Source organism: Arthrobotrys flagrans, assembly GCF_004000055.1.
Source record: "Arthrobotrys flagrans strain CBS H-5679 chromosome Unknown unitig_15, whole genome shotgun sequence".
Lineage (NCBI taxonomy): Eukaryota > Fungi > Ascomycota > Orbiliomycetes > Orbiliales > Orbiliaceae > Arthrobotrys > Arthrobotrys flagrans.
The window spans coordinates 3,796,194-3,822,151 of NW_027137545.1; the positions used below are offsets into that span (position 1 = coordinate 3,796,194).

At 48.2% G+C, this 25,958-nt stretch overlaps 10 protein-coding genes across 10 annotated transcripts; 3 read left to right on the top strand and 7 right to left on the bottom strand.

Annotated features, from left to right (window-relative positions):
* Nucleotides 1–189: 189 nt before the first annotated feature.
* DFL_001008 (uncharacterized protein) lies at nucleotides 190–1,579 on the bottom strand (the record flags this gene model as incomplete). Its single annotated transcript, XM_067629561.1, has 2 exons — nucleotides 190–523; nucleotides 585–1,579. 2 exons carry the CDS (start codon nucleotides 1,577–1,579, stop codon nucleotides 190–192), a joined length of 1,329 nt encoding a protein of 442 aa, XP_067495569.1.
* Nucleotides 1,580–4,037: 2,458 nt separating this feature from the next.
* On the top strand, nucleotides 4,038–4,976 carry DFL_001009 (uncharacterized protein; the record flags this gene model as incomplete). The annotated part of the gene is made up of 1 exon (XM_067629562.1): nucleotides 4,038–4,976. One exon carries the CDS (start codon nucleotides 4,038–4,040, stop codon nucleotides 4,974–4,976), a length of 939 nt encoding a protein of 312 aa, XP_067495570.1.
* A 339-nt stretch (nucleotides 4,977–5,315) lies between these two features.
* On the bottom strand, nucleotides 5,316–5,811 carry DFL_001010 (uncharacterized protein; the record flags this gene model as incomplete). Its single annotated transcript, XM_067629564.1, has 2 exons — nucleotides 5,316–5,653; nucleotides 5,724–5,811. The coding sequence occupies 2 exons, from the start codon at nucleotides 5,809–5,811 to the stop codon at nucleotides 5,316–5,318; spliced, it is 426 nt and encodes a 141-aa protein (XP_067495571.1).
* Nucleotides 5,812–6,225: 414 nt separating this feature from the next.
* DFL_001011 (uncharacterized protein) lies at nucleotides 6,226–6,545 on the bottom strand (the record flags this gene model as incomplete). The annotated part of the gene is made up of 2 exons (XM_067629565.1): nucleotides 6,226–6,393; nucleotides 6,498–6,545. The coding sequence occupies 2 exons, from the start codon at nucleotides 6,543–6,545 to the stop codon at nucleotides 6,226–6,228; spliced, it is 216 nt and encodes a 71-aa protein (XP_067495572.1).
* A 628-nt stretch (nucleotides 6,546–7,173) lies between these two features.
* DFL_001012 (uncharacterized protein) lies at nucleotides 7,174–8,239 on the bottom strand (the record flags this gene model as incomplete). The annotated part of the gene is made up of 6 exons (XM_067629566.1): nucleotides 7,174–7,177; nucleotides 7,246–7,490; nucleotides 7,557–7,744; nucleotides 7,799–7,884; nucleotides 7,984–8,079; nucleotides 8,172–8,239. 6 exons carry the CDS (start codon nucleotides 8,237–8,239, stop codon nucleotides 7,174–7,176), a joined length of 687 nt encoding a protein of 228 aa, XP_067495573.1.
* Nucleotides 8,240–9,201: 962 nt separating this feature from the next.
* DFL_001013 (uncharacterized protein) lies at nucleotides 9,202–12,883 on the top strand (the record flags this gene model as incomplete). Its single annotated transcript, XM_067629567.1, has 6 exons — nucleotides 9,202–9,368; nucleotides 9,653–11,454; nucleotides 11,514–11,698; nucleotides 11,759–11,925; nucleotides 11,985–12,607; nucleotides 12,669–12,883. 6 exons carry the CDS (start codon nucleotides 9,202–9,204, stop codon nucleotides 12,881–12,883), a joined length of 3,159 nt encoding a protein of 1,052 aa, XP_067495574.1.
* Nucleotides 12,884–13,653: 770 nt separating this feature from the next.
* Nucleotides 13,654–15,500, bottom strand: DFL_001014 (uncharacterized protein; the record flags this gene model as incomplete). Its single annotated transcript, XM_067629568.1, has 4 exons — nucleotides 13,654–13,929; nucleotides 13,998–14,969; nucleotides 15,032–15,135; nucleotides 15,218–15,500. 4 exons carry the CDS (start codon nucleotides 15,498–15,500, stop codon nucleotides 13,654–13,656), a joined length of 1,635 nt encoding a protein of 544 aa, XP_067495575.1.
* Nucleotides 15,501–19,304: 3,804 nt separating this feature from the next.
* Nucleotides 19,305–22,040, top strand: DFL_001015 (uncharacterized protein; the record flags this gene model as incomplete). Its single annotated transcript, XM_067629569.1, has 1 exon — nucleotides 19,305–22,040. One exon carries the CDS (start codon nucleotides 19,305–19,307, stop codon nucleotides 22,038–22,040), a length of 2,736 nt encoding a protein of 911 aa, XP_067495576.1.
* A 768-nt stretch (nucleotides 22,041–22,808) lies between these two features.
* On the bottom strand, nucleotides 22,809–23,418 carry DFL_001016 (uncharacterized protein; the record flags this gene model as incomplete). Its single annotated transcript, XM_067629570.1, has 5 exons — nucleotides 22,809–22,836; nucleotides 22,899–22,940; nucleotides 23,006–23,087; nucleotides 23,183–23,250; nucleotides 23,315–23,418. 5 exons carry the CDS (start codon nucleotides 23,416–23,418, stop codon nucleotides 22,809–22,811), a joined length of 324 nt encoding a protein of 107 aa, XP_067495577.1.
* Nucleotides 23,419–23,873: 455 nt separating this feature from the next.
* Nucleotides 23,874–25,613, bottom strand: DFL_001017 (uncharacterized protein; the record flags this gene model as incomplete). The annotated part of the gene is made up of 9 exons (XM_067629571.1): nucleotides 23,874–24,063; nucleotides 24,127–24,392; nucleotides 24,454–24,511; nucleotides 24,573–24,893; nucleotides 24,955–25,038; nucleotides 25,105–25,114; nucleotides 25,180–25,262; nucleotides 25,331–25,488; nucleotides 25,563–25,613. The coding sequence occupies 9 exons, from the start codon at nucleotides 25,611–25,613 to the stop codon at nucleotides 23,874–23,876; spliced, it is 1,221 nt and encodes a 406-aa protein (XP_067495578.1).
* Between the last annotated feature and the right edge of the window lie 345 nt (nucleotides 25,614–25,958).

The window sequence follows — 25,958 nt, forward strand, 5'->3', positions numbered from 1 at the left end:
CCGGGGCTCTCGAATGCAGTCTTGTAAAATACGACAATAAAAAATAAAATAAAATAATCGGTAAAGGAAACCAAACGCATGACGCCGTCGAACCGTAAAAATCCCAACGGCACGAAACATATTATTGAGTCTATATTCGGTGTAAATATTGATGGATGGAGTGTCCGCCTCGCGGCAGGTCACATGAGATTAAACGCGTGTGCTAGCTGCACGCAAAGCGGCTGGCCGGCTCGCTGCCCGCTCGGCCGCAGGGGCCCCTGCCGTTATCGAATAACTGGCTGTGCGGATGAGGGTTGGAGGTTTGCTAGAGACGCTCGAAGCAACGCTGTTCTTTCGCGCATTGTTTCCCGGTCGGTTGAAAACCTGGTCGATGAGGCGTTTTGGGCCGACATATTCCATGTTCATTTTGACCGTGTTCCCACGCATCGTCGGTAAGACGAGCTGGACGACTCTCTTACGACGGGAAAATTTCCTTTTGATGGAATCGTCGATAAGTGCGTATACGCCGGTTGCGACCACAACACTTCAAAGTATTCGTTAGCTTTTATATATATACAAACTGGGCTCGAAGCGTGCACACTTACTCGGCAACGTCACACATCGAACTGACAACGGAATCATCCGTGTCATCGCAAAGCCACATGGTCGACGGTGGGATAAACCCTCCCTTGGCTTGTTCCTCTGCAACCTCGCTTGGCGACAGGTTGTCGGGGCGGATGTGAGCGATGATATTATTGGTTGCGGTGTTGATCAGGAAGTAGGAGCATGACTCTTCCTGGCCGTAAACCGTGATCTTGCGTTTCCAGGCGTAACTTTTGCCCCAGTACTCGAATTCATATCGCTTGCTACCTTTGCTCCCACGTCTCTTCAGGTCGACATGGGCGTAATTTGAGAATTCGAGCATGGTGGTATTTGTCGGAATGCCATGGTCGGTAGTGTCGGCGGGAGCATGGCCTTTTTGTTCGACATCGGAGAACTCCTCCTCGTCATCTTCCCCGGATTCGTATCCGCTATCTTGACGTGAAAGGGTTCGGTCTTTGGGGTCGCTCTTGCCCATGAGGGAGCTCATCAGTTTGCTTCCGGATCGTTCTAATTTCGGACGTCCCGAAGCTGGCTTGGCGTATTTCCGACGGAAGTTGACGACTTCACGGCCACAGTCACGACCGTACCGTCGGAGAACCATGTCGCGATTCTTCAAGTTGTTCATATTCATATGAAAAAGAGTGATCAACCTGGGAGGTTCGGAGGAATGCGACATGTTGGTATCGATCCGGAGATTCATATTGCCATCAAAATCATCGTCATGCTTTATTGTCAAACGACGGGTCGAAGGGAAGAGATGGGCGAACAGGGGAGGCGTTGAGGGTTTCGCCTCCGGGATATATTTTGGTTCGTTTCGATAGATTCGGCGATCGTCGACGTCTTCGTAAGATGCTGTTGAAGTTGAGTAGCCACCTGACTCTCGGTCCGAATAGTAACTGCGACGACTGTAAGAATCGTCGGAATACGTCGAGGATATTATTCTGGGAGGTGGCCCGTTAGGCTTCTTCTCAGTTCGGCGCCCATATCCGGAATCCATATTTCAAGGTCGGAACGACAAATCCCGAAAAAGTAAAAAGAAGAAACAAATTAGGAGTATATAGTAAAATGGCTGTAGATGTTAATAAATAAATGAGATATCGGTATGAGCGAGATGTGCGATAGTGAGGGAGAGAGAGCTAAATGATCGCTTATGCGTGGTCGGTGATATTTCTGGGATGTTGTGTGTGCGAGTAAGCCTTCACAGCAGCATGCGAAGGGGGAAGAATGAAAGAGATGAAATTCAAGCTGAAGGTTTATCAAAGCAGAACAAGATGAAGTTGAAGTTGAAGTCGTCAGCTGTCTAACTCTGAGACGAAAGGAGGTCAAGAGGAATTTGGATTGCCGGACTCTGTAACCTTAGTGGCAATTTGTAATGTGTTGTGGTTGTATGCTGTTGTTGTTGTGTGGCTGGGTTCGGAATTCGAATGAATTGGCCGGCGATTTGTATTTGAATACGAATAAAATATATGAAGTCGGACGCTGTGCAGTTATAGGTAGGTATGGATATAGATCATGGCATAACCCGGCCGGCTCAAGGAAACTGTTGGGCCTGCTCAGCTCAGCTCGGAAAGAGAAGAAAAGAAAAAATGGCAAAAGGGCTAGGTGGCGAGAAGGTGGAGAGACTCGACAGTCAGACAGACAGGCGGCGGCGGCGATGATATTTTGCTGGTGGGAAAGGGGAAGGAAGACCGACCACTTTTCAAACCCAACGGCCGACGCTGCAACTGCCTAACGCCCAGCTACAAATTTAAGTTACTGTATGTATGTAAGTAAGTATTTATTCTTTTTTTAAAGATTTTATTTTAGTTTATTGTATTGTATTGGCAGCTCTCTCTCTCTTTCGTTTCTTTCGTAATTCTGGAAAAGGGCAAGATTTAAAAAGAACACAGACAGAACGAACTGGCTTGCATGAACTGCTGCTGCTGAACAGGAGAAATGGAAGAAGAAGAAGAAGAAGAAGAGAAAAAGAGCGGAGATGCAATGTGATCGAGAATATTCGGAGACTGTGGTTAACTAAGTATTTGACAACTCCATACCTATGTACTTACATTTACCCAGATGCTCTGACTGGTCGACGGTACAGGTAATGTACCCACCCACATTGCATTTTTAGGTGGGTGTGCATTTTGGCAATGCATCGACAGTGCTTTACCCCCCTCAAAATCCAATCCGATCGCATCCCGAACCCGAAGTTTCCTTTTGGGTATCTTCTTCAGGACTTGCAGAGGACATGGCCACTCAGAGTCTGAGCCTGCGCCTTCCTTTCTGTCACGCTTATGTGTCAGATCCCACCGCTTTATATGACAGCAACAAAAGAAACCACTCGTTGCTTCCCACACCTTCTCCGCATACAAATGAGTACATACCGTGCAGAGTACATCTTCATAGATGTATATACGATAGATGGTTCCGTTTGACGATCTTATCTCGAAAGTCTTTTTGACACATCCTCAACAGGCTTCAAATCAAGGTACAGGAATGTGGGTGGGCCTCACCAATATTTGCGATACGATGCGGAGAGTACCTCCGTGGTACCTCTTTGGTGTCCAGGCAATGCGTATTTATGTACATCCCTACTCCAGAACATGGGTGTCTCGAGGCTCAGACAAGGGCTGGCGACTGACTTTGCTTCGCACATGCGACGACGATCGGCTTCGACTGGGTACCCAACACAATCCGTTTTTGGAAAGTGTTTGTCTAACAAACAATCCGCCTGTGTTGTCAGCCACAACTCAGGATCCATCGCACCACCACCCCGCACCCAGATGCGTATAGTTTTGAGCAACTAGAAGCTTCAAGCCATCTCGCTCAAGCTTATAAGCTTCAAGCCCCATACCAAAAAGGAAAGAAAAAAGAGGATACCAGGATCAATCGGGTCACGGGCTTCTTGAGAATTATATACCTTTTCGTCTTTTATATCTTCTATAGCATATATCGACGCCGTTGTGGGCTACCACCCGTAAGCCCTCACGACACGATAGTTTACGTAACGGACAGTCTGGCGTCGTGGATGACGCCAGCTTTCATCCATCATGACAACCTTCCGGGTATCGATAGCTACATCGCGCCCTGTCCTTGGACATCACTCGGGGCCCAACTTACGCAGGTCCCTCGTATTCTTTGTGCATCATCGTTCGGGTTCGCAGCAGTGTCACATCCCGCCTAGTTCATCCAATCGATCATGGGCTCAATCCTTAGCACAGGTGGTCCATTCTACCAGGAATTCGCATTGGGATTATATCCCCAGATCCCATCAGTGGGGAAACAATAAAACAGTATTCTACCAGTGGATCCAGAATCGCAAGGCGCTGACCAACGGTTGGTTCCATGTAACTTACGGGAAAAAATACAATAGCCCCCGCAAAATACGGCGTGACGGTTGGACATATAACGCCCGGGATGCTGCTCAGAAAGTCGATTCAATTCACAAATCCCTCTTCAGGGCCCTGAATATCATGAGCAAGCCGCGTGTACGATGGGGTACCCGGCCGAACCAGCCTGCAACGGTTAAAGCATCAGCGCATGCTACAGCTTCACCTTTCAAAGTATACGCTCGTGCTTCGGTAAAACTTCACGTGGGTACGAACATGGTTAACGTTTCGCGGAATTCGGCTTTTGAAAAACAGCGGGAGTTCGAAGCCTCTGCTTCATCAAAATCCGAGCCGCCGGTTTCTCTTGATAACCCTCAAGAAACCACGCTACCCGGTGCTACCGGTAACCCTGAAGTAGCTTCGAATACACTCGAAATAACCTCAAACTCCGGGGCGGATGAGCTAGCGGAATCCAAAAAAAAGCTTGTTCAAGTCGCCCCCGAAGATGCAAGGGTCTTAGGTATGGACGAAACTGCTTCACAAGGAGCCAGTTTCAACGTCGGCCCCATCGATATCGGTTCACAAAATGACGGCGAGTCCCTAGGCAGCACGCCCAACGCTGTTATGAACAAAGATTCCGAATTACAGACGGAGAAGAAATCCGAGCCTCTGCAAGCGGCTGCTGAAAATGTGGAATCCGCGGTGGAATCCAACGATTCAGGAAAGTCATCCAAACTCTCCCCGGCAGATCTCATAGCCTCTCTCCGATACTATGATCGACGGCGTGGGACGCTGCCAGACGAGGAACCTCTGTCGCCTGAAGATGTTGCCGTCCTCGAGTCCTCCAGAACTAAATTAACAAAAGGAAGAAAATCGATATCACGGTCTGAAACCTCTTCAGACCATTCTAACAGGAAATCAAGTTTCAAAAGGATAGGCCTTGCGGTCTCCTCCGTCGTCGTAGGTGCATATATTTTCGGCATCGGGACTAAATTGCTTTCTGTGCAACCAGAATCGACAGCTGCAGCGGAATTCCTCTCTGCGGTACAGCGTTCAAAGGTTACAAAGGGCCCGGTAGATTGATTACTTGCACTTCGAGGGCCTGGGGTTTTGGGGATAATCCCATCCCCTCAGGAAGATGGAATCCTGACGTCGTTATTGACATCGTCTAGCTGAGCGGTCGGCGCACCGCATGTATATATGTATGTAGCGCATGTATGTATATTAACAGGATAGCAGATATCATATTGATCTCCAATGCGTGGGTTCGCCGTTACAAATTTCCCCAAGGTTTAATATAGTTTGCTTATTGCCGAGGGCAGGTTTCCCGTCCTAACGTACCCGTAGGTAAAGAAAGGCCATGATTCCTATTCCGTCGCATTATTCATCAGCGAGGATACATGGGAACCAAGAAACGGGCGTTCATAACTTCCAGTCTCTCCCAGCGTTCTTCAACCCGCTTTCCCCGTCGACGAGAACGCAGGCTCCGTTGGCAATACATGTGATGCCATTTTCCTTCGCGTACTTCAGTACGTCATCGGACTCGGAGCCAGGTTGGCACCAAACCATCTTGATTCCGAGCTCCTTCGCCCTCTCTAGGGTCTTGAGCGTGATGGCCGGCGGGGTGATGATCGAAACTGACGTTTCGGATGGCGATTCCAGGCTATCCAAGCTCGAGACCGTCTGTTGCTCGAGGATGACCGGGGCTTTTGGATTGACCCCGGTGACGGGTAGGCCGTGCGAAACGTACCAGGAGAATACTTTTGGGCTCACGGTTAGTATTTAGTACATTTTATATCACGATTTCTAATATGTATCGAGGAGCCATACCTTTGTAACCGTATTTCCCGGGGTCGGTCGAAGCGCCGACGACTGCAAAGCGCGGCGACGAGAAGAATGTTTTGATAGCAACCTCCATGTTGTTTCTAGTTGAATGAGATGTGGTTTTCGAAGCTGGAATTTTTGTGGGTCGGGAGGGTAGATGCAATATACAAAACGCCTCGTTTCGACGTTTAACGTTGGAGGGTGGTCTCGATCGTACCCGAGGTTCTCGATACTGTAGGACTCGAGCAGGGAATTTATAATCAAAGAGATCAGGATGACGGCATTTAAATTGGACCGGCGACTTTTTTAAACTTTATACATGTGATACTACTGACGTATCGGATCGGGCAAGAGATGCAGTTTGAACATTTTTTTTGTACAGCCTCGAAATCCAAGCGCATTCACATCGTGCCCTGCTACCCCCTGCGCTGCTTCAAAACGTTCGGATTCGAGGCTACGGTTTGGACCGGCCTATCAGAAATATATACAGGCATTGTATCCATTTCCTTCAATGCTTCGCCTTTCCCTCGGCTTCCGCCTCCTTGAGGAAGTTCTGGATGAAGGTCTCTTCGTCCTTACTTGTCGCCTGGATTGGGGGTGTGGCCTGCGGCTTCTTGCTGCCGCCCATCGAGAGGTAGGAGAGCCCGAAAACGGTGCTCAAGGTAGCAATCGACAGCTGGAAGGGTAAACAATCGTCAGAAGGTGCGATTGAAAGATTTGCCCTCTTGGGATGCGAGGGGTAAATGCATGGTTATCCGTGGGGTTTGGAAAGGGACATACGACATGGGATCCGACCTGCTTGCCAGCAATTGTATAGTACGCGACCATTTTGGAGGACTTGGGGGTGGAGTTGGAGACGGGAGGGTGGTTTGGAGGTGTCGGTGGTGGGTGTGACGGGTTTTCGAGGACGGCGGGTTGATGGGAGATGTCGTCAGAAACGTCGGGCCGGAAGTTTTACATTGTCCTGCCGCAATTGTTACCACGACCAACACAAAACCTAAGCTGGCGCGCTAGCATTTGATTCCGGTTAAATTGTATTATAGAGATGATACATCACGCATTAATACTTAGGTATTCGGGCACCATATGTCAGGCGTCACGGATTAGGATGCGTCCGTTGGATTTAATTTTAACTTGACATTGAGAAAATCGAACACGTTTGCCTTTTATTTACTTGATTAGAGAATGGATGTGCAAAATGTGTAAACTGTATGTATGTATGTACAAACGAGGATCCCAACTGCACAAGCGCTCTCATTCGAAACCTTCAAAGGACATTATAACACGAACGGCAAAGCTCTGCGCCAAAAAAGTTTCTTCGGAGGCTTGAAAAGAAAACAGGAGGGGGGTCAAGGTGGATATATACAAACGGAAGGATAACAGGCTCATAAGAGGGGGGTATATTTAAGACTATACTTGTCAGACGTAGTATGTATCAAGAGTTTTGTTAACAATGTTATCTAGGTAGAGAAAAATAGAAGTTAGGGTTCCCCCACAAGTCTCAAGTCCCTAGGGTAGTGGGGCCTACAGTTCTTTCTCCTTCGATCCCTTAGTTTCCTTCTTTTCATAGACCTCGATGCCCTTTTCAAAAGCCCATTCAACGGCGTGCTCGATAGGTTCGTCGAATATGTAAGGCAGAGCCGGAACAACAGCTAATCCGAGCCCAATAGGGCCCCACGTTCGAAGTCGAGCGTTCTTGACATCCTTCATCGCTTTACCACTGTATTTTACAACCGAGTGGATCGTAAGGGCAGGGAAGAGCATCGAAGCGACCTTGTGATCAAATGAATCGTTAGCACCGAGCTGGCAGTCGATAATATTTTCCCGAGCTTTACCAACCGACTGAAATACGGCCCTTTGAACACCAACTACACGGTAGTCATCTTTAAGAGGGACCTCGACGGGGCTGCCGGCAGGTTTGCCCAACGAAAACGACCCCAGCGAGTTTGGTCTTAGGTTCGGAGGCGGCTTGTGAAGAAACTCTTGGTTCCGGAGATATGCCTTGTATGACTCGTGTGCAACATCGCCTAGAATATGTGTTAAATTATAATGAAGCTTTTTGACGAGAGGCCAGCACATACCCGTTATATACAACCAGGAAACACCATAGGCGGAACGGACCAGCCGAGAGTGTGCAACCGGACGGAACGATTCGCCAATGTCAGAACTATGCAGCCACGATAGAGGCGAGCAGGCCTGTCAGTAAAGTTCCGTAGTATACAATTTCCGCGCGTTTCTGAAGAAATGGGGGAGATGTCGAACTAACGTATAAGCGACGTAGCGATGTGCGCTGGCTAGGATTGTTCTTAAACGGCTGGCATAGGCTGCATATCTGACGTTGGTGTCTGTGGATTCCGGTGCCCTTTCAAGTTATATTGTTAACATATGTATTTGTGAGGCATTCTCAAGGCCGGAATCAACATGGCGACCACAATCTTAGGAAATACGGCTTACTCCCCGTCGGCGATCCGATCTATCAACTTTTCCGGACCGCTAGTAGAATCTAGCGTGCCTTTCGACATTATTTGTTGAATGTGGATAAGTGTAACGTTGGATATTTAGTGATGTCGCTATGCTTATAAAATGGATCCAGACCGGAACCCCCAAGATGCCAGTGGGTACACTCTAAAGATCTAGTTTCGATGACAGAAGTCGAAGTAATAGATACCAGCGATATGGCGGCGCGAAAGAAAGCAAGTCAGTTAAGAAGTAAGTACGTAAGTGTATGCTTGAGCAGGCGCACGGGGTTTTATGTAATGGGTAAATTTAAACGGATCGGTGGGTTGAAATGCAGGTGGGCTGTCGCATGCACGCGGGCGACAGCCGAACCGAATCCGGACCAGCCACATGCGATGACAGCCCGGGTGGCACATGTAGGACGTGTGGCGGTACGGCTGCCGGATCGGGATCGAAGGTGTTTTGTGTTACCATGACAACTTTCTAGCGGAACAACACGGCCAACCTCGAGGCTGAACCAATGGTGATCGTAACGCCCACGTTGCAGCCGTGTTGCTCAGGAAACAAGGGCAGCTAGGACAGGTAAACACGGCGAGGGGTCGTCAGCTCCTGTTGCGACCAGATACACAGTGCGATATGCAATGCAATTACTATGCCTTGTTTGGCTGGGCCGGATAGACACAGATACTTAATACGTGTGTGCGCCTGTCACCTGGAGCTTGCCCACCTCGTCCGAGATGATTCTTCCAATCTAGCTTGTCGACCCGGACACAATTGTATTCCACATCATTCCTCCCTCTTACCTAACCTGCGCTGCTGCAAATATCCCTCTGCATTCTCTCCCCTCATCATTTCACCCATTCTTTCGCAGCGTCCGGACGCGGAGCTTGCTAGAGCTTTCCCCATAGGGATTAAAACAGGTAACGGATAGCTGGTTATCCTCCTTGATCCCAAAGCTCGACGGGCAAACCCTACGATCGAGACCGAAATCCAATTTGACCATCGCGATTCCCTCATTGCCGCTGCCATGGACAACCAAGGCCCTCCACCGGGATATGACTACGGTGGCAGCAGCCGGCAGCCTCAAGATGGCTACAATCCTCAATATCAGTCTCGAAGAGTTACCGGGCAACCTTCGTCAGGCAGTGTTAGGATGATGGCACAACAGTTCGAAGACCCGTCGTCCTATAAACCGTAAGTAAATGTCGAGTTATGCATATGTGCCCGTCAATATATTGCGATAGTCTGGGAATCTTAAAAACTTGGAGCATGGTTATCGTCATTTCAAATTCGACTTTGGATGCTTTCGCAAAAGTTGCATTCGCTCAAGTATCAACACTATAGAGCTATACTTCGACCGAGATGGAGATCCAAATCGAGGCTTCATATCCTCCAAATTTACTTGGAAATATAGGAACATATCGACGGCCTTATGTTGAATCTGTTGCTGACTCGAATTTTATACCTTTTGGTCGCAGACCTGCCACGCCCCATCGATCATATCGTCCTATCTCTCCGAGCCTGATGTCCCCTTCTAGAACAACGACACCATTCTCGCTTCGACAAGCAAACAATCAGGCATATGCCCCCTCCTCAATTTCCCAATCTCCTCGCCCGTGGACGCCCGTGCAGGGTCAGACGAATGAAGAGCGGCCCTGGACACCAGCTACGAGGACCACGGCAGATTGGCGGCGACCCCAAGCTTCATCTCATACATATGAACCACTCGATCTCAATGGTGATCCGAGGCCAGGAACACCTAGTGTTTATAGTACGACATCATCTGCGGATTCCAGACCACTGCCTCGGCCACCACCACTTTTCTCAAAGAAACAGGGCCATCGGGATGACTTCAGTTCTCTTGCAAGCACGTCAGCGGAGACTTACGAAACGGACTCTTATTATGATGACGACGATGACGATGACGATGAGGACGAGAGTGTTTTCGAAGATCGAAGGGACGGTAAACCGGCACCGACTCGTAAATCAAGTCTAAGCACGACTTCATACGACACCGACAATACCGTTACCATAGAAGCCGACGACGACGACATTTACAGGAAGATTGATGAAGGGGATCTTGGTGAGGCTTCCATCGAAGCTGGAGGCCAGCACTATGGGCCCGCTCCAACCGGAGCAACGGAGAGACGGCACCGAAAGGCTCAGAAATCTCAAAAACAGGTTCGCCTCATCAACGGCGAGCTTATTCTCGAATGTAAAATCCCCTCGATTTTGCATTCCTTTTTACCTCGTCGAGATGAAGAAGAGTATACATCAATGAGATACACTGCTGTAACATGCGATCCCGACGATTTCATCAACCGAGGCTACCAATTACGGCAGAATATCTTGAAACGAGATACCGAACTTTGCATTTGCGTCACAATGTACAACGAAGACGAAATCTGCTTCACGAGAACCATGCACGGAGTAATGCGAAATATCGCACATATGTGTTCTCGTAGCAAATCCAGAGTTTGGGGAAAGGACGGGTGGCAGAAGATTGTTGTTTGCATCGTCGCTGACGGACGTAAAAAGATCCATCCTCGAGTCCTCGACGCTCTTGCCGCAATGGGATGTTACCAAGATGGTATTGCAAAGAACTTGGTCAACGGCCGAGAAGTCACAGCTCACGTCTACGAATACACGACGCAGGTATCCCTTGACGCCGACCTGAAGTTCAAGGGTGCTGAAAAGGGTATCGTTCCAGTACAAACTATCTTCTGCCTCAAGGAAAAGAACTCGAAGAAGTTGAATTCGCATCGTTGGTTCTTCAACGCCTTCAGTGCCGCCCTGGATCCCAACATTTGTATATTGTTGGATGTTGGAACACGACCCGGCGCTACATCTCTCTACCACTTGTGGAAAGCCTTCGATACGAATTCCAATGTCGCCGGTGCCTGTGGAGAGATCAAGGCTATGACCGGTAAGGGTGGTTCGGCTTTGCTCAGTCCGCTTGTGGCATCACAGAATTTTGAGTACAAGATATCGAACATCCTCGACAAACCCCTTGAGTCGGTTTTCGGGTATATTACGGTTTTGCCGGGTGCCTTCTCAGCATATCGATACTATGCCCTTCAGAATGACCCCGTGACCGGACACGGTCCGCTCAGCCAGTACTTCAAGGGAGAGACGCTACATGGACGAGATGCAGATGTCTTCACCGCCAATATGTACTTGGCAGAAGATCGTATTTTGTGCTGGGAATTGGTTGCAAAGCGAGGAGAACGGTGGGTGTTGAAATATGTCAAGAGTGCAACAGGTGAAACCGATGTGCCAGGTTAGTATCCCGCTCGCACCGGTTGGTTTTGCTGAAGTCTAACACCATGTCTTTTCCAGATGCCGTTCCGGAGTTTGTTTCCCAACGCCGTAGATGGCTAAACGGCGCCTTCTTCGCCGCTATTTACAGTTTAAGTCACTTCAAACAGATATGGCAGACAGATCATTCTATCATTCGGAAGATACTTCTGCATATTGAATTCTTTTATCAGTTTATTGCCCTCTTATTTACGTTCTTCTCATTAGTAGGCTTCCCAAATCAAAAATATCTCGGTCGTCGTATGTGCTGACAATTTTTATTCAAGGCAAACTTTTATCTCACTTTCTACTTTGTAGCCGGTGCTCTTACGGATCCCACCATAGATCCTTTTGGCCACGGTTGGGGTAAGAGGGTTTTCATCTTCATGAAATTCACGATTACCCTCCTTATTTGTACACAGTTTATTCTTTCCTTGGGAAATAGACCTCAGGGGTAAGTCAAAAAAGGACCAGAAATCCTGTATGATTCAAGCTAACGCATTCTGCCCCTAGTGCGAAACGACTATTCTTCTGGTCGATGGTTATCTTTGGTTTTATCATGGCATATACCACCTCCATTGGTTTCTATTTGGTAATACGCACAGTTACAAGTAGCGCAGACGAGTTCCAGGCTGGGGAGAACCTACTCATGAACATGGTTGTCTCAATCTGCTCCACAGTTGGTCTCTACTTCTTGATGTCCATCTTATACCTCGAGCCATGGCATATGATCACATCGTCCGCCCAGTATTTTGCAATGTTGCCGTCTTACATCTGCACATTGCAAATCTATGCCTTTTGTAATACACACGATGTTACATGGGGTACAAAGGGTGACAATGTTATCAACACCGATTTGGGTGCTGTCGTCAAGGAGAAAGGAGACATCGTCAACATTGAGCTTCCATCTGAGCAACTTGATATCGACTCAGGATATGACGAAGCTCTGAGGAATCTCCGTGATCGAGTGGAAGTTCCATCGGACCCGCCAAACCCAAACCAGCTCAAAGAAGACTACTACAAAAACGTTAGAACCTACGTGGTTATTTCTTGGATTATCGCGAACGGACTCCTTGCGATGGGAATCACGGAAGCTTATAGCACCGAGAACGTTGCTAATAACTTTTACCTGACTTGTAAGTTCCCATTATTCTAAGCTCTGAGATAAATGCAGGGCGCTGACACTGTTCGCGATAGTCATTCTGTGGTCCGTGGCCGGTCTCGCGGCATTCCGAGCAATCGGATCCTGTGCCTTCGGCATCATCAATCTCGTACACATGGCTGTGCAAGCACGATACAAGATGAAGATGGAACCGGGATCGAATCCCTTGAATAAACTGAGAAAGCCTGCATGGAAGATTGGGGGTGGAAGCAGCCTTAAGAGCGCTATCTCGAGCAAGCTCCGTCGGTAAAGCCAACCAACAAATAAGTTGGCTCGGAGACGGCGTGGTTCGTAGAGAGTCGTTCATACTTGCTTGGGTTTCAAGAAAAGACAGATCGGTCTACACAGATCAAATCATTTGTTCAAGGCGCTCTGGGGTCATTGGCGTTCGGGATAGCAACTTTTTTATTTAAGATTTGGCAAGCGTATTTCTTCGTTTATGAAGTGGAGGATTAATGCTATCTCCCGGTTGAGGTTTTTGATGTTGTTTCTGCTTCAGATTTCTTAGCATTCGAATCGGCTTTTATTTCGATCGATGCTTCCAATTCCTACTGCTATGGCCTGACTCGACGTACCAACTTCTGTACATAAGTGCAGCATCTCTTTTACCACCCTCCCTTTTGATTTTTCACGCATGCTTTATGTTAAGCCCGCTTGCATAGTGCCACTGTTGTCGATTGGCCACCAAATTCACTTTACCTACTTGTCTGCCCTGCATTTAATTTAATTACTTTTTGTATATCCAACATGTTCCCAGCTCACCATACGGCCAGATGAAAATTAAAGTTGTGTACCTCATTAATAAACCCGAGCCATTATCTGACATCTATAGTGGAAATGTATTTCTGCAAACGCATATCCCCAAACAATCAGGCAATCTACATAGGTCGCCAGCGTACTTTCCCGAATCAATCGTTCAACGAATCCGATCCTCACTCTCTTCAAAAAAAAAAAAAAAAAAAAAAAAAAAAACGCCATACACATGCAATTCTACCAACTTTCCACCACCTGCGCCTTGCTCTAATCCCCTCTATTTTCAATCCAAAACGAACTGGCCATCTCGCTCAGTCGGCTCAACGCCCTGGCGAATGCAAACCTTTCCTCGTCACCGGTAAAAATACTACTTTCTTTTAACGTGTCCATGTTCATGCCGAGGTCATCCATCAACATTCGCATCGCGGGGCTAAGACCTTCGGCGCCGTCGCCCTTTTCTTTGCCGTCCACGGAATGGGCAAGGGTTTTATCTGCGATGAATATATGGCTAATCGGGACCTCGGAGGTGAGAACGAGCGCCGCCTGCGACATAAACTTGCAATTAGTACGGAAAACATGTGTGTAACTCATGACGGCAGTCTGGTACCGACCCTGGCTTCGTATATCGAATCGATAAATGTAATAAACCTTCGTGCCACGTCTCTCGTATTTATATCCATCGCGGGGACGTTTTCTACGACGAAAGCATCGTAGTGCCTTGTCAACTCGAGATAGTCTGCCGCACTTGTTGGCTTGCCGCAGATATCTTGAAAGTCGAACCTTGCGGCCCTCCCGCTAGCCGACGGGATTTTGATTTCACGGCCCCATATTATTTTGGTGTCCGGGTGCGGTGGGTCTTTCGGGTCACCAAGGTACGAGAACCATTTGTTAGCGTGCGCGACGGCGGCGTCATCGAGTCCGGAATGATAGACGCCGGATGCGGGGCGGGCTATCTTGCGATAATCCGTCGGCGAGTCGAGATTGAGCACCTCGAGTCGGGTTTGAAGGAGTTTTATGCAGGGGATGAAGGACTCCCGCTGGATGCCGTTCTTGTAGAGGTCATCGGGGTGCCTGTTAGAAGTTGCCACCATAACGACCCCATGCGATATCATTTCCTCCAGCAGCCGTCGCAATATCATGGCATCAGCAACGTCAGTACACTGGAACTCGTCAAAGCACAACACGCTCGCTTCTTCTGCAAGGTCGGCGGCAACAAACGGCAGTGCGTCGAACGAGGACCCATGTTTCATCTTTTCCTTGTGCATCCGTCGGTGAACATCCTGCATGAAGGCATGGAAATGTATGCGCTTTTTCCGGAGAATGTTCGGTGGAAGTGTGAAGTAAAACATGTTCATGAGCATGGTCTTTCCCGATCCGACATCTCCGTGAAGGTATAAACCAAGAGGGGTATTTTCAGGGTCATATTCTGTTTTCGGGATGACTGTCTTTTGCTGGAAAAGACCGGAGAAATCGAATATCTTGGGGGCAATCGAGGTGTCATAGGAGAACATGACATTGCCTTCTCGACTCTGTTTGTCTTGGTCGGCTTTGGGATCCTTATTGGCACCGAAGAAGGACGACAGCTTATTCGGCTCTTGGTCAGTTGCACGGCATTTTGGTGACAGGATACTTTTTCAGTCCTTACCAGCCCTTTCTTCTGATTCGGCAGCTCGATGTGCGGATGGACTACGACAGGGGGGTCGTATTTGGCGAGTTGGTCATGCAAGTCCTGCAACTTGACCACAATCTCTGTTTTTGGAAGAAAAAAAAAAATTTCTGTTAGCTCCTCAATCGTTGGCTTTTCGGGCTGTTAGTTGTGAGTAGAACTTACTTCTTTGATGGTCATCATCACGAAGCTTCCCTTCACCGACAAGCTCTTTGTACTTATCAATAGGCCCTGGATTTTGAGAAGATTCAGGTTGCTCAGGATAGTAATCTGTCGTGATGGGGTCACGCTTAGCTTGCTCGGTCTTCAACCGAGTTTCTTTTCTTTCTTTCCTCTCCTTCCTTTCGTTCTTTTTGAAAAAAGAGGCATGCATACCTTCTTCGACCTCCTGTGACACAGCCTGTGCCATGGCTCCTCTCTTCTGGATGGACACCGCCGGAGAGCCCATATTGAGCGGTCGAGGCTTCCTTGCCTGGCATGATACTGGAGCCGTCGACAACGACCGTGTTGAGGGATGTGTTGCATTTGTATTTCTGGCGACGACTGGACGGCGGCATCGGCCGCATACAGAGTGTAGTCTTCGGGTTCCGATGCTTGAACCGCGTAGTGCCCTTTGTAGCTGGAGAGTTGAGGCGGAGGCCGATATTCTCACGGCCACGGGCTCCATTTCGCTATGCTATTCTTTTTTTATTTGACAGGGTAGGTAAGTATTTGTTCAAGCCGATGCTATAAAGACGTGGAAGTACAATCCATAAGAGTGTAAGTATGTTTAGCTGGGTGGTGTTGTTGTTCGTTGAAGTGTGAAAATAAGAATGAGTGAACGATGGATGAATGATTGATTCACAGTTGTTGCTATTCTTAAGTCTACTGAGGGCTTAACTAAGCTCCAAAAGAAGAAGAGAAATACAAGGAAGGTTCGGAAAAGGGCCCTTCGGAAGACCGATCGCATCACGAGGTTTTTTTACTTTGTACGGCGCCGTGGCAAAAGCTTTTTTCTCTCTCTGGCTCGGGAAACCGGTCTCTTTGGATCGAACTTCATTTACGAAAAAACCTCATCGGTCGCAACGTACAAAAAACAAGTACATGTATGCGCTCAAGCATGCATTCGTACTTTCTACACTTCTGCACTGATCGTACGATATTACTCCCCGGATTCTGCTGCCCCGCCTTCATCTCTGCACCGGTCTTTTCTAACCTCGGAAATCGGCCGACCAACAGCTAAGAGGTTGCGGGTTTGACATCATTTGCACCTCCAGCCGAAATTTGATTGGTCGCGCACCGGTATGGGCCAATTGCGTTAGCGATTTCCCAATGGGGGAGACTGTGCCTGACGAGCACCCGTTTCGATTGGCTTCCTTCTGTACTTCTTCTAAGCTAGCACTCGTATCGGTATAGAACCGAGGCTAGATAGACTTTTATACTAGCGTACCAACCCTCCGTTGGCTGTAGCACATAAACAGAAGTTCAGGTATAAATATCTGAGTAACCATGCACTTGGCCGAATCTTGTCGTCGACGCAGCTTTGGCGTGTTTCAACGTCCGACATGTCGACGTAACAAAAGACATACATGGGCCTCGAACATTCGCAATTCGCGGCTCTCCCTCTCTAAATAGAAATAGACGTGGAAATAAACATGTCTAGAAAAAATAATCATATCGTCATATGGGAACGGGACTCGGAATAGAAACAAACCGGACCAAACTTTTTTTTTTTTTTTCATTCCAACAAGCTTTATCGATTAAGCCCACAGCTGGCGGCAGGTTGTGTCCATTTTTGTCTCATTCCAACTTGCCACGTTAACAAACGAACAACCTAAGAATACTTTTACCCCGAGTTTTGGCGATGGGACGAGCGTCTTGCCGTCGGTTAATTTGCCGTTGGAATACTTGGTCGCCTCCGTAGGGTCCAACTCCCAACGTAGCAGTGATATTCCCATGCTGGATCGAGAAATCCAGACTTGCAGGCCGTCGAAAAAACCTCTGAACCTTTGGATGTCAGCTGTACGATATATGCGTACAATAGCCAGGTCCATGCCTGTTTGCAGCAAGAGTGTGTGAGGGAAAATTTGAGAAACACAAGCGTCTCATCAATTTGGATCCAAGTTTGGCTGGGGTATCCATGCCCCAAACGGCCTGCAGGGGTACAGCGGCCGAGGCGGCTTCCACAGCCCTCTTCATTTTGAGAATGGCTGTCTCGAATGTGAAGCAACGGGGAAAATAATAAAATAATAAAATAAAAATATAAAAAAATACACTGGTTTGCATGTTCCTGCATGACAAGACAGGATGTATTTCGACATTGCAATTGTTCGCAGGATTCAACTCGGTAGATTGCGTATGCACTGCTGAACTGTCGAGTCTTCCGATTGATATGGCCCACCGAGAGATCAGCACGCTCCGTCTATTGGCGAAGAAAAAAAAACCCCCCTACCGTTGAAATGAGCGTGGGTCTGTTGTCCGCACAAAGCGGAAGACGGTGCGGTCTGTGAATACACAGTACAGACCGACGAGAGATGTGCAGGGGCAGTTTGGCGGATTTGAGGCTGCAGCGCCCCTTTTTTGCACCCTCAGCACACAGCCCGTGTGTAATTTCCGGGTGGTGGAGAAGTCACCCACCCTTCTATTAAAATTGCGCTCGCAGAAGGATGGCAATTTAGTGCGGTTCCCCTTGTTCCTGTTCCTGGAAAGTCTTCCCATGCTGGGTTGCTCACGCTAGCAACAGAAGCTTAGTGTCCTTTGATATCCATTTCTGGGTCATGCTTTGTTTATAACGTTAGCGTGCTATTAATTTTTGGAAAGTAGAAAAAACAAAAGGTGGGAAGCCTCTCACTTGTTCCTTTTGGGCCCAATACATTACTCTCCCCTCGCCTCCTTATGTACCCGCCATTTCCCTCCTTACTCTGATATCGCGATCTTCTTCTGTCGACCGTAGGTAATTGGTGTTGGTCAGTTCTTTATTGCAAGGTAAGCCGAAGTCCCTTCCCGTTCAAGCAGTTCACGCCCCTTGCGTATGTTCGACCTCCTTCGGTACTGGATCCGTTATCTTTTCCGTCGACATTTCTCAACATTTTGGTGATGGCGACGACTTCCAACACGATTTTCTGAAAACAACATTGGTTAGGAGGACGGGAAATAAGGGAGAGGGAGAGAGAGAGGGGAGGAAGACGACAGACAAGCAAAAGGAAAGAAAAGGAAGGGAGGAAAACGGAAACGATTAGTGCATTGGGAGAGAAATACCTGATTCCGGTTGTCTTCGATATCATATATACGTTAGAAGAAGAAGAAGGAAAAAGGAAAAAGGAGAATTCAGGAAGACTGGACCCGACGACGACTCGACAACAGGGGAACAGGTTGGAGGACTGGCTGGCCGTCTGGAAATACCAGTATCAATATCAATTTCGATCACGACGACGCCTATTGTCGATATTTTGATACGATCCATGATAGGCTTCATATATGATACCGCTGGACGGTCGAACTGCGAGTGAATGAATGATTTGAACGAACCGAAGCTTACTTGACGACGTTGGAATAGATCTCGGCTGGGACACTCCCCGCTCCAATTCGACCCAGCAGCCCCTTCTCGCTGTCTATGATCATACCCATCGTCACTCTTTTACAGAATCTCTAGATTCTGGTTTTATATTCATCGTCGTTCCTTCATTAGCCTTCAATTTGCTTTCTATTCTGGTGGAGACTGTTGTCCTTCGCCGTCCACTCATTTGAAAATTATCCGGTCAGTCAGTCAATCAGTAGTAGTCGTATTAGTCCTGTCCTCCTCCTCCTCCTCCTCCTCCTCCTCCTCCTCCTCCTCCTCCTCCTCCTCCTCCTCCTCCTCCTCCTCATGTCCCATCCCATCACATCTCCATATTCGTCTCTTCACCTCCCTTCCTTTATCCGGCGATCGCAATCGCAATCTCAATCAATCGTCCAGGCCGCTAACTTTCTGGTCCAGCTCGAACATCTCGATACGCTCATTCTGATACCGTAAGGTTCTGGTATGTAACCCACCATTCTCAATACCGCTCGCGATGAGCTATCTCTCTGACCGTTTCGCCCGCAGTTGATATCGGAACCATCTTGATTCTATCCATATCTTTGTACCCAATCCTGAGTTTCATGTCCTAATCTGTTCCAAAGATTCAAGTAAGTTGCTATCTCAATTGGACGGATTCTTTACCTGCTTGAGTATGTAGTCGCGACAGAAGCATGCTGACCTTGGTAATCTCCATGTAGCCTCTCCTAAATCAAGATGAAGCCGCCTAGTACCACGTTCCTAGTCTGCCTCTTCCCCATCCTGGCACCCACCCTTGTCTTCGCTCATGCTCGCCCTCATCCCCACCCTCATGCCCGTGCTGCAGGAGGCCGCCCAAACTTGGGCGATGTCGAGAAGTTGAAGTTGAAGCGTCAGCTTCCTGTCCTTAATAACACCATTGTTCCAATTGAATCTGAGACAACTTCCTCAACGACATCATCTACCACGTCGTCACCATTAACGACCACTTCCAAGTCGTCGACCATCAATCTTGACGATATCCTTTCGTCGATTGAGTCGGATGTTCTTGGAGGGGATACTGCCACCACGACAAGCACTAAACCCGGTACCACCGCTTCAGTTGAGACCACTAGCAGAGACACATCGACAAGCAGGGCTTCCACGACCTCGAAACCAGGCAATGCATCTTCCTCCTCCTCCTCCTCCTCCTCCCCATCATCATCCTCGTCCTCGTCCTCCTCCGTCCCAGTGCCTTCCTCCCCTGCGTCTTCCTCAACCGACCCGGAATCTGAAACAGCATTCAACACCGACCTGACCTTGCCAACCTCGATTCCAATCGGAACAGCCACCTCGGGCGTTACCACTGGTCTTAACACACCTAGTCTCACTGTCCAACCCCCAATTCCAGTCGAGACTACCTCAGAAACCTCTTCGGAGGCCGAGACGACAACATCTGTCGTTTCTTCGTCATCGACTCGCTCTCAGATCCCTGTTATCGATACTCTGTCGGATATTCTCACATCGCTTCTTCCAGTCGAGACTACCTCAGGAACCTCTAGCACCTCACAGAGAACCACCAGTGATCCAGATGCAACCACGACATCTGCTGGCACCAGGGAGACTTCGGAAACCACAACTTCTGAGCGAACCTCCAGCGCCACGGAGACCACAGCCGCAGATACCACAACTGCTGAGCCAACAACAACAACGGGTGCTCCGGAGTCAACCACCGAGGCCCCTTCATCCAGCCAGACTGGCTTGGATGATATCCTTTCCAGTATCCTCTCCGGAATTGTTTCTGATGTCACATCGACCATTGATGTTACTACTACCACTCTGCCTCCAAATGTCACAGATGTAGTCCCGACCACTATCCCAGATGTCACCAGTGATATCACAGATCTCCCGACCACTACTGAGGATTCCACATCTGATCCCACAGCCGAGCCGACAACTGAACCGACCGGTGAACCAACCAGTGAGCCAACCAGTGAGCCAACCAGTGAGCCAACCGGTGAGCCAACCAGTGAGCCTCCGGTTGACACAACTACCTCGGATCCAAGCACTTCGACGACAGAGCCACCAGTGCAGACAACGATCCCACCTACAGACACAACTGTGATTCCTTCCACCGATATCCCGACAAATTCGACTAGCGATCCGACAACTGTAATCACGGACCTCCCACCAACTGATTATACGACTAGCCTGGCTTCCTCCGATACTGTCACCACTACTGACGGAGTTCCCTCTACGAGTCTCAATACTGATGTCCCTGCTCCAACAAGCGTTCCAGGAAACTCAACAGTGGTTCTACCAGAGCCCTCAGTAACATCCGGGGTTACCGAAACTTCACAGAGCCTTGAGCCAACTGTCACCACGGTTGACCCCTCGTCCATCATATCGTCAGTATCTGTGACTGATATCCCCCCTACTGTCACGCCTGAAACCCAACTTCCACCCCCTGATCTCGATACGTCGTCTCTATGGTTTGGAACTAGCCTTGTCACTCAGGGTACTCCAACTGTATCTGATCAGAGCTCCGTTGTCGCTACTCCGACTAGTCTTCCTAGTGGCGTGCCCGAAGCGATCACACCACCCGGAGGTGTTCCAGAGGAGCCTAACAATTCGACGCTCATTCAGATCGGGTTTACTCGCGAGTACAACTACGCTTTTGTCTCCGACTCTCTCCAATCTGCTGCCCAAATTTGTGACTTCCTTCCGAAGGGTCTTGCTGATGGCCTTGGTCTTCCAAGGGACCAGCTCCGCATGCATACCCTCCAACCGCTCCAGCCTGAGGGGCTTAATTATATTGTCACTCTTGGATTGGTTTACATCCCTAGTATCGTCTTCCCCAAACTTCAAACCGACATCCACATCCCGCTATCCGAGCTCTATAACAACAGGAACCCGTCGATCAAGGCATTTATGAATACCATTGATCCCTCGATCCCGTTGATTCCAGGCCAGAACATTGCGCTCGTACCACCTAGCAACACTGGCGGCTCGGGAGGCGGCAATTCGAACGATCCATCTTGGGTTCAGGACGGTGACAACATTGTGGATGGCAGCCAAGCTACCAGCACTGCAGGCACAGATCAGATCGATGGTGCAGACCCCTACAGCGCCAAGGGAAGCACTCAAGACAAAACCACACCGCAGACAGTCACGATTGGTATCGCTTCGGTTGGTGCAGCCGCCCTTTACGGTGTAGCCATGTATTTCCTTGCCAAACGGTACCGACGAAATCGATTGAGCCATCGCCGATCTCAGTCCCTTGCGGGCGGTGGAATCGAACCGCCACCAATGTCGGACGTGCGCTCTTCCGGGGCTCTATCCCCGATGATGAGCACTCATCTCTTCAACAATGGCAGAGCCACCCCCACTACTCCCGTCGGAAGTGACAAGCGCGGCAGCAAGGGCAGCAAGACCAGCGCACGAGGTCAGATTTCAGCTCCGATGATGTCTGAAAACTCACTAGGCTGGGACTGAAACGACTGTATTTGACGACCGCAACGTCACTAGCCAAACCAGTATTTGTTCAACTTTAATCTCTCCGTTATGACGACCCAGCGAAGTTCCTTTCTAATCCCTAGAATCTGGTTTTCTCAATCTACTTGTTCCCGGGTAGCGAGTGATCCCGATTTTGATCCGCATTTCCTTTGTGATTCATCTAATTTTCTCTGTTTCTATTTTTTTTTTCTTTCTTTTTTTCTTTTCTTTCTCCTGGCAATGTACTTCATACCCTTATACATTTCGTCGAGTAGCGTCAGCTTCGGAGCCCGTTGTTCCTTATTAATAAATTTTCTTTGTTGCCTTCTTGCATTGCCCCTCTTTATTAATGTCTCTTCAGCTTCTTTCGGTGGTGCCTTGAAAGTTGGTATGAGCGACAGCCTGTGTGCAGTGCCAAGTTATCGGTCTCGGGCTGATAATTTTGTGTGATTTTATTGAGCAAGCGGAATAAGAACTGGAGACTGAGGATGATGTTCAAAGGAAAGGAGGCTATGGGGAGGAGAGTTGTAAGATAGTTGGAATGAAAAGGATATTTCCCTTCAAAATCTTCTCAAACTACACTTGATATCTAATATAAACTCCACGTGCGGGACACTCTCGGACCATCACAGCTACATGGCACGAAACTACTTGTCTATGCTCGGAGGTTATAACATTGAATCCGGAGGAGTTCATTCGCTCATTCGGCATTTTATTTGTTCCCAAAATGTACATATTATGTTAGACACGTGCAATAAGAGAACATATCTATTTGATCTTCAAAAGCTCGACATCACTGCAAGGTCATGTTAGCTTCCCGTAGGGCCAGATATATCGAGATCTTACAAGTTGACTTACAAGATCAAGGTCGCGTTTGGTGGGATAACGTTGCCAGCTCCGCTATAATCCAGATACGTTAAACTCACAGACTATCCGGGGTTTGTCATAGACGGTGTATAACCTACCGAGCACCGTACCCGTAGTCGGGGGTGATGGTCAAGGTCGCCTTCTCTCCAACCTTCATGGTAGGAACGGCCTCATCCCAGCCTATGGTTGAAAGGTTAGCTTGCATGCTCCGGAGGATTACGGTAAAGGTTAAACATAGATAGAAATGGGTATATATGCAATTTCATGCAATTTACCTTTGATAACTCGCCCAACTCCAATAGCGGTCTCAAAAGGTTCGCCACGGTCAACAGAAGAGTCGAACCTTAGGTGAAGTATTTTATTAGCCAGTACTTAAAACACGACTGGTCGTAAAAGAGGCAGCCTACTTGGTTCCATCCGTGAGTTTGCCAGTGTAGTGCATGACGACGGTCTGGCCAGCCTTTGGCTGGGCGCCAGTCCCCTCTCTGGTAATTTCCTTGGTAACACCCATCGCTCTGATTGATGTATGAAATCTTCGAGAAAGCTGGAGCGAGGCTCTCGAAAGTTGTCTGAGGGCCGTCAGTTTGAAGGTTTTGGGGGGTTGTTAGGGGTTTGGGGTTAGGAATCGAGGTTTGTGAAAATGGATAGGAAGAGTCTGGAGAAAATAAGAATCTGCCGACGCTTTATAACCCGTCGAATAGATGTCTTCCAAGCTAGCACGAGTTCCGATTCCCGAAAACCCCGCCGTTGATGTGGGGCGGGATCATACCCCGCTTGGCTGAACATAACCCCCCGGCGGTTCCGGATTTGGCTAACCCTATGAGTATAGCATATTTGCTTTCAAACTTTCGGTTACATCATCGGAAACGATCCCATGCCAAAGAATCTTGGCTTGGTATCCAAATTAAGAATCTATTCGTATAATATCTATTGAAGTCTCTCTCTATGGCTCTATCGGCACTAATATCATGCCTCTGCGAGATCAATCCCCACTGTCTTCAATGCATCTACCGCCCAAATCGGATACTCGGCCTTATCGTATTTGTAAATCTTGCCAAAGAACTCCTTGACGAAACTTGGATATGTTCCGGCGATAATGGCTTTACGCGCGTTTCGCATCAAGTCTAGCAAATAGTAGACATTATGCATTGTAAGGCTGCCGATGCGTTAGTGCTATGGTATTCTCAAATTGAAAAGGAACAATGGTGGGAGGGCTCACATGTGGGCTCCTGCCGTTTCCTTGCCTGTCAAGTGGTGTACGTATGCTTTGGTCACACCTAGGCCTCCATCTTCCTTCGAACGGCAACATGGACAGCCGCAATTTTCGTCGACAGGTGAAAAGTCTGCCGCATATGAAGCGTGCCTTAAATTCAAGGTGCCTCTTGAAGTAACTGCATTTCCGAAGCGAGCAGTTCTGGTTGGCCATACGCAGTCAAACATATCGGCCCCCAAAGCAACCGAGACGACCAAGTCTTCCGGGTAGCCCTGTATGATTATCAGTTAGGTTGGCTCGGTGATACTAATTTGCACGGGACCGTATGCTTACCACTCCCATTACATATCTGGGCTTCATATCGGGTAACATTTCGGTACACGTCCTCACGCTAGATGTTCGGCGTTAATCTTCTAGTATCACGCAAAATACAATTTGTTGGGGTTCCTTACACGGCGCAGTATTTTGCCTTTTCTTCTCCACCGCTTAGGCCACCGATAGCAATGCCGGGAGTATCTCTCTTAACCATCTCCTTTACGCATTCCCTTCGAAGGTCAAGATCAAGGCCACCCTGAATGATACAGAAGAGGTTCTGTTTCTCTGGGTACTTATGTGCTTCAATACACCTGTCCAGCCATCTAACGGACCTGTGCATTGCTTCTACCATGCGCTCCTTGTCGGGGGATGTTGTTGCGATTACATCATCCAACTGCATCATTATATCTGACCCAATGCTATTCTGTAACGACATCGAGTGCTCGGGAGTGAGAAGCCTTAGAAGGCGTCAGTATAATGACAAGATGGCCCGCCAAGAGGCAACTTTCTGCGTCTTACATAGGACTGCCATCGTGTGGGCTCAAGAATCTTACGCCTTCCTCTGTTATTTTGGCTAATTTCAACAGAGATACCATTTGGAATCTGTCACGATTCCATTAGCACCAGAAAAATTATTTGGTGGTTTATGGTAGTAGAAAATTGACCAACCCACCACTGTCTAGCAATACGTGTTAACAGGTCAGCGCATCGGCATCAATTTAGGGGATCCATGTTAATCCGTACCGGTCAGAATGTTGTGGTTCCAGGATTGCAGGCGATGAGCCCCACCAACGGCATCAAGAGTGGCCTGCCCTGGTTTGAGGCCCCTACGGAATTATGATACGACTACTTAGGACATGCGTACTTTAAGATTTGATTGAAATGGGGAACATACAGGTGGTAGGTATTATTTAGACATAGACGGCACCCGAGGGACTCTAACTGTTCGGGAGTGAGGCCCTTTAAACTTGCCTGTGTCGCTACTGGCATAAACATTGGTAGCTCAACTGGGCCATGCGGCAGGACCATGGTGGATGCCCGCGCTCTGGTTACCTGATCGATATCATCCCGTTAATGATAAGACACTACTTTAGTTAGATGCTACACTTCGAAAAAAAAAACTATACCGAGCATTTCGCTACGAGTTCGAAACTAAGGGCGGCCTTCTGTTGGGCCATTTTGAGCATTTATGTGTCGCTTCTGGGTTGATGGTTGGCGTGTCTTTGTAAGATTTAGATCTGTTGAGGGTTCCTGGTAGGCCGTGGAGTTTGTTTAGTACTAGTTACAATTGTCTTCTTGGTAGTTGATCACAGCATAAGATATGTGTAATGAATTCACAAGCCATTCAGAATATTATGAAATTGGTGATATCAAAGGGACTAATAGTCTCTCATCCTCTTCCTATCATTAAATTCTTTGTAGACATCATCATGTATGGCACGGATGGGGTAGATGCAGAGATTTTTAGGGGACCTATTTCGATATAAAACTTACCCTTCAAGAGAATATCCCTTGCAAGAGAT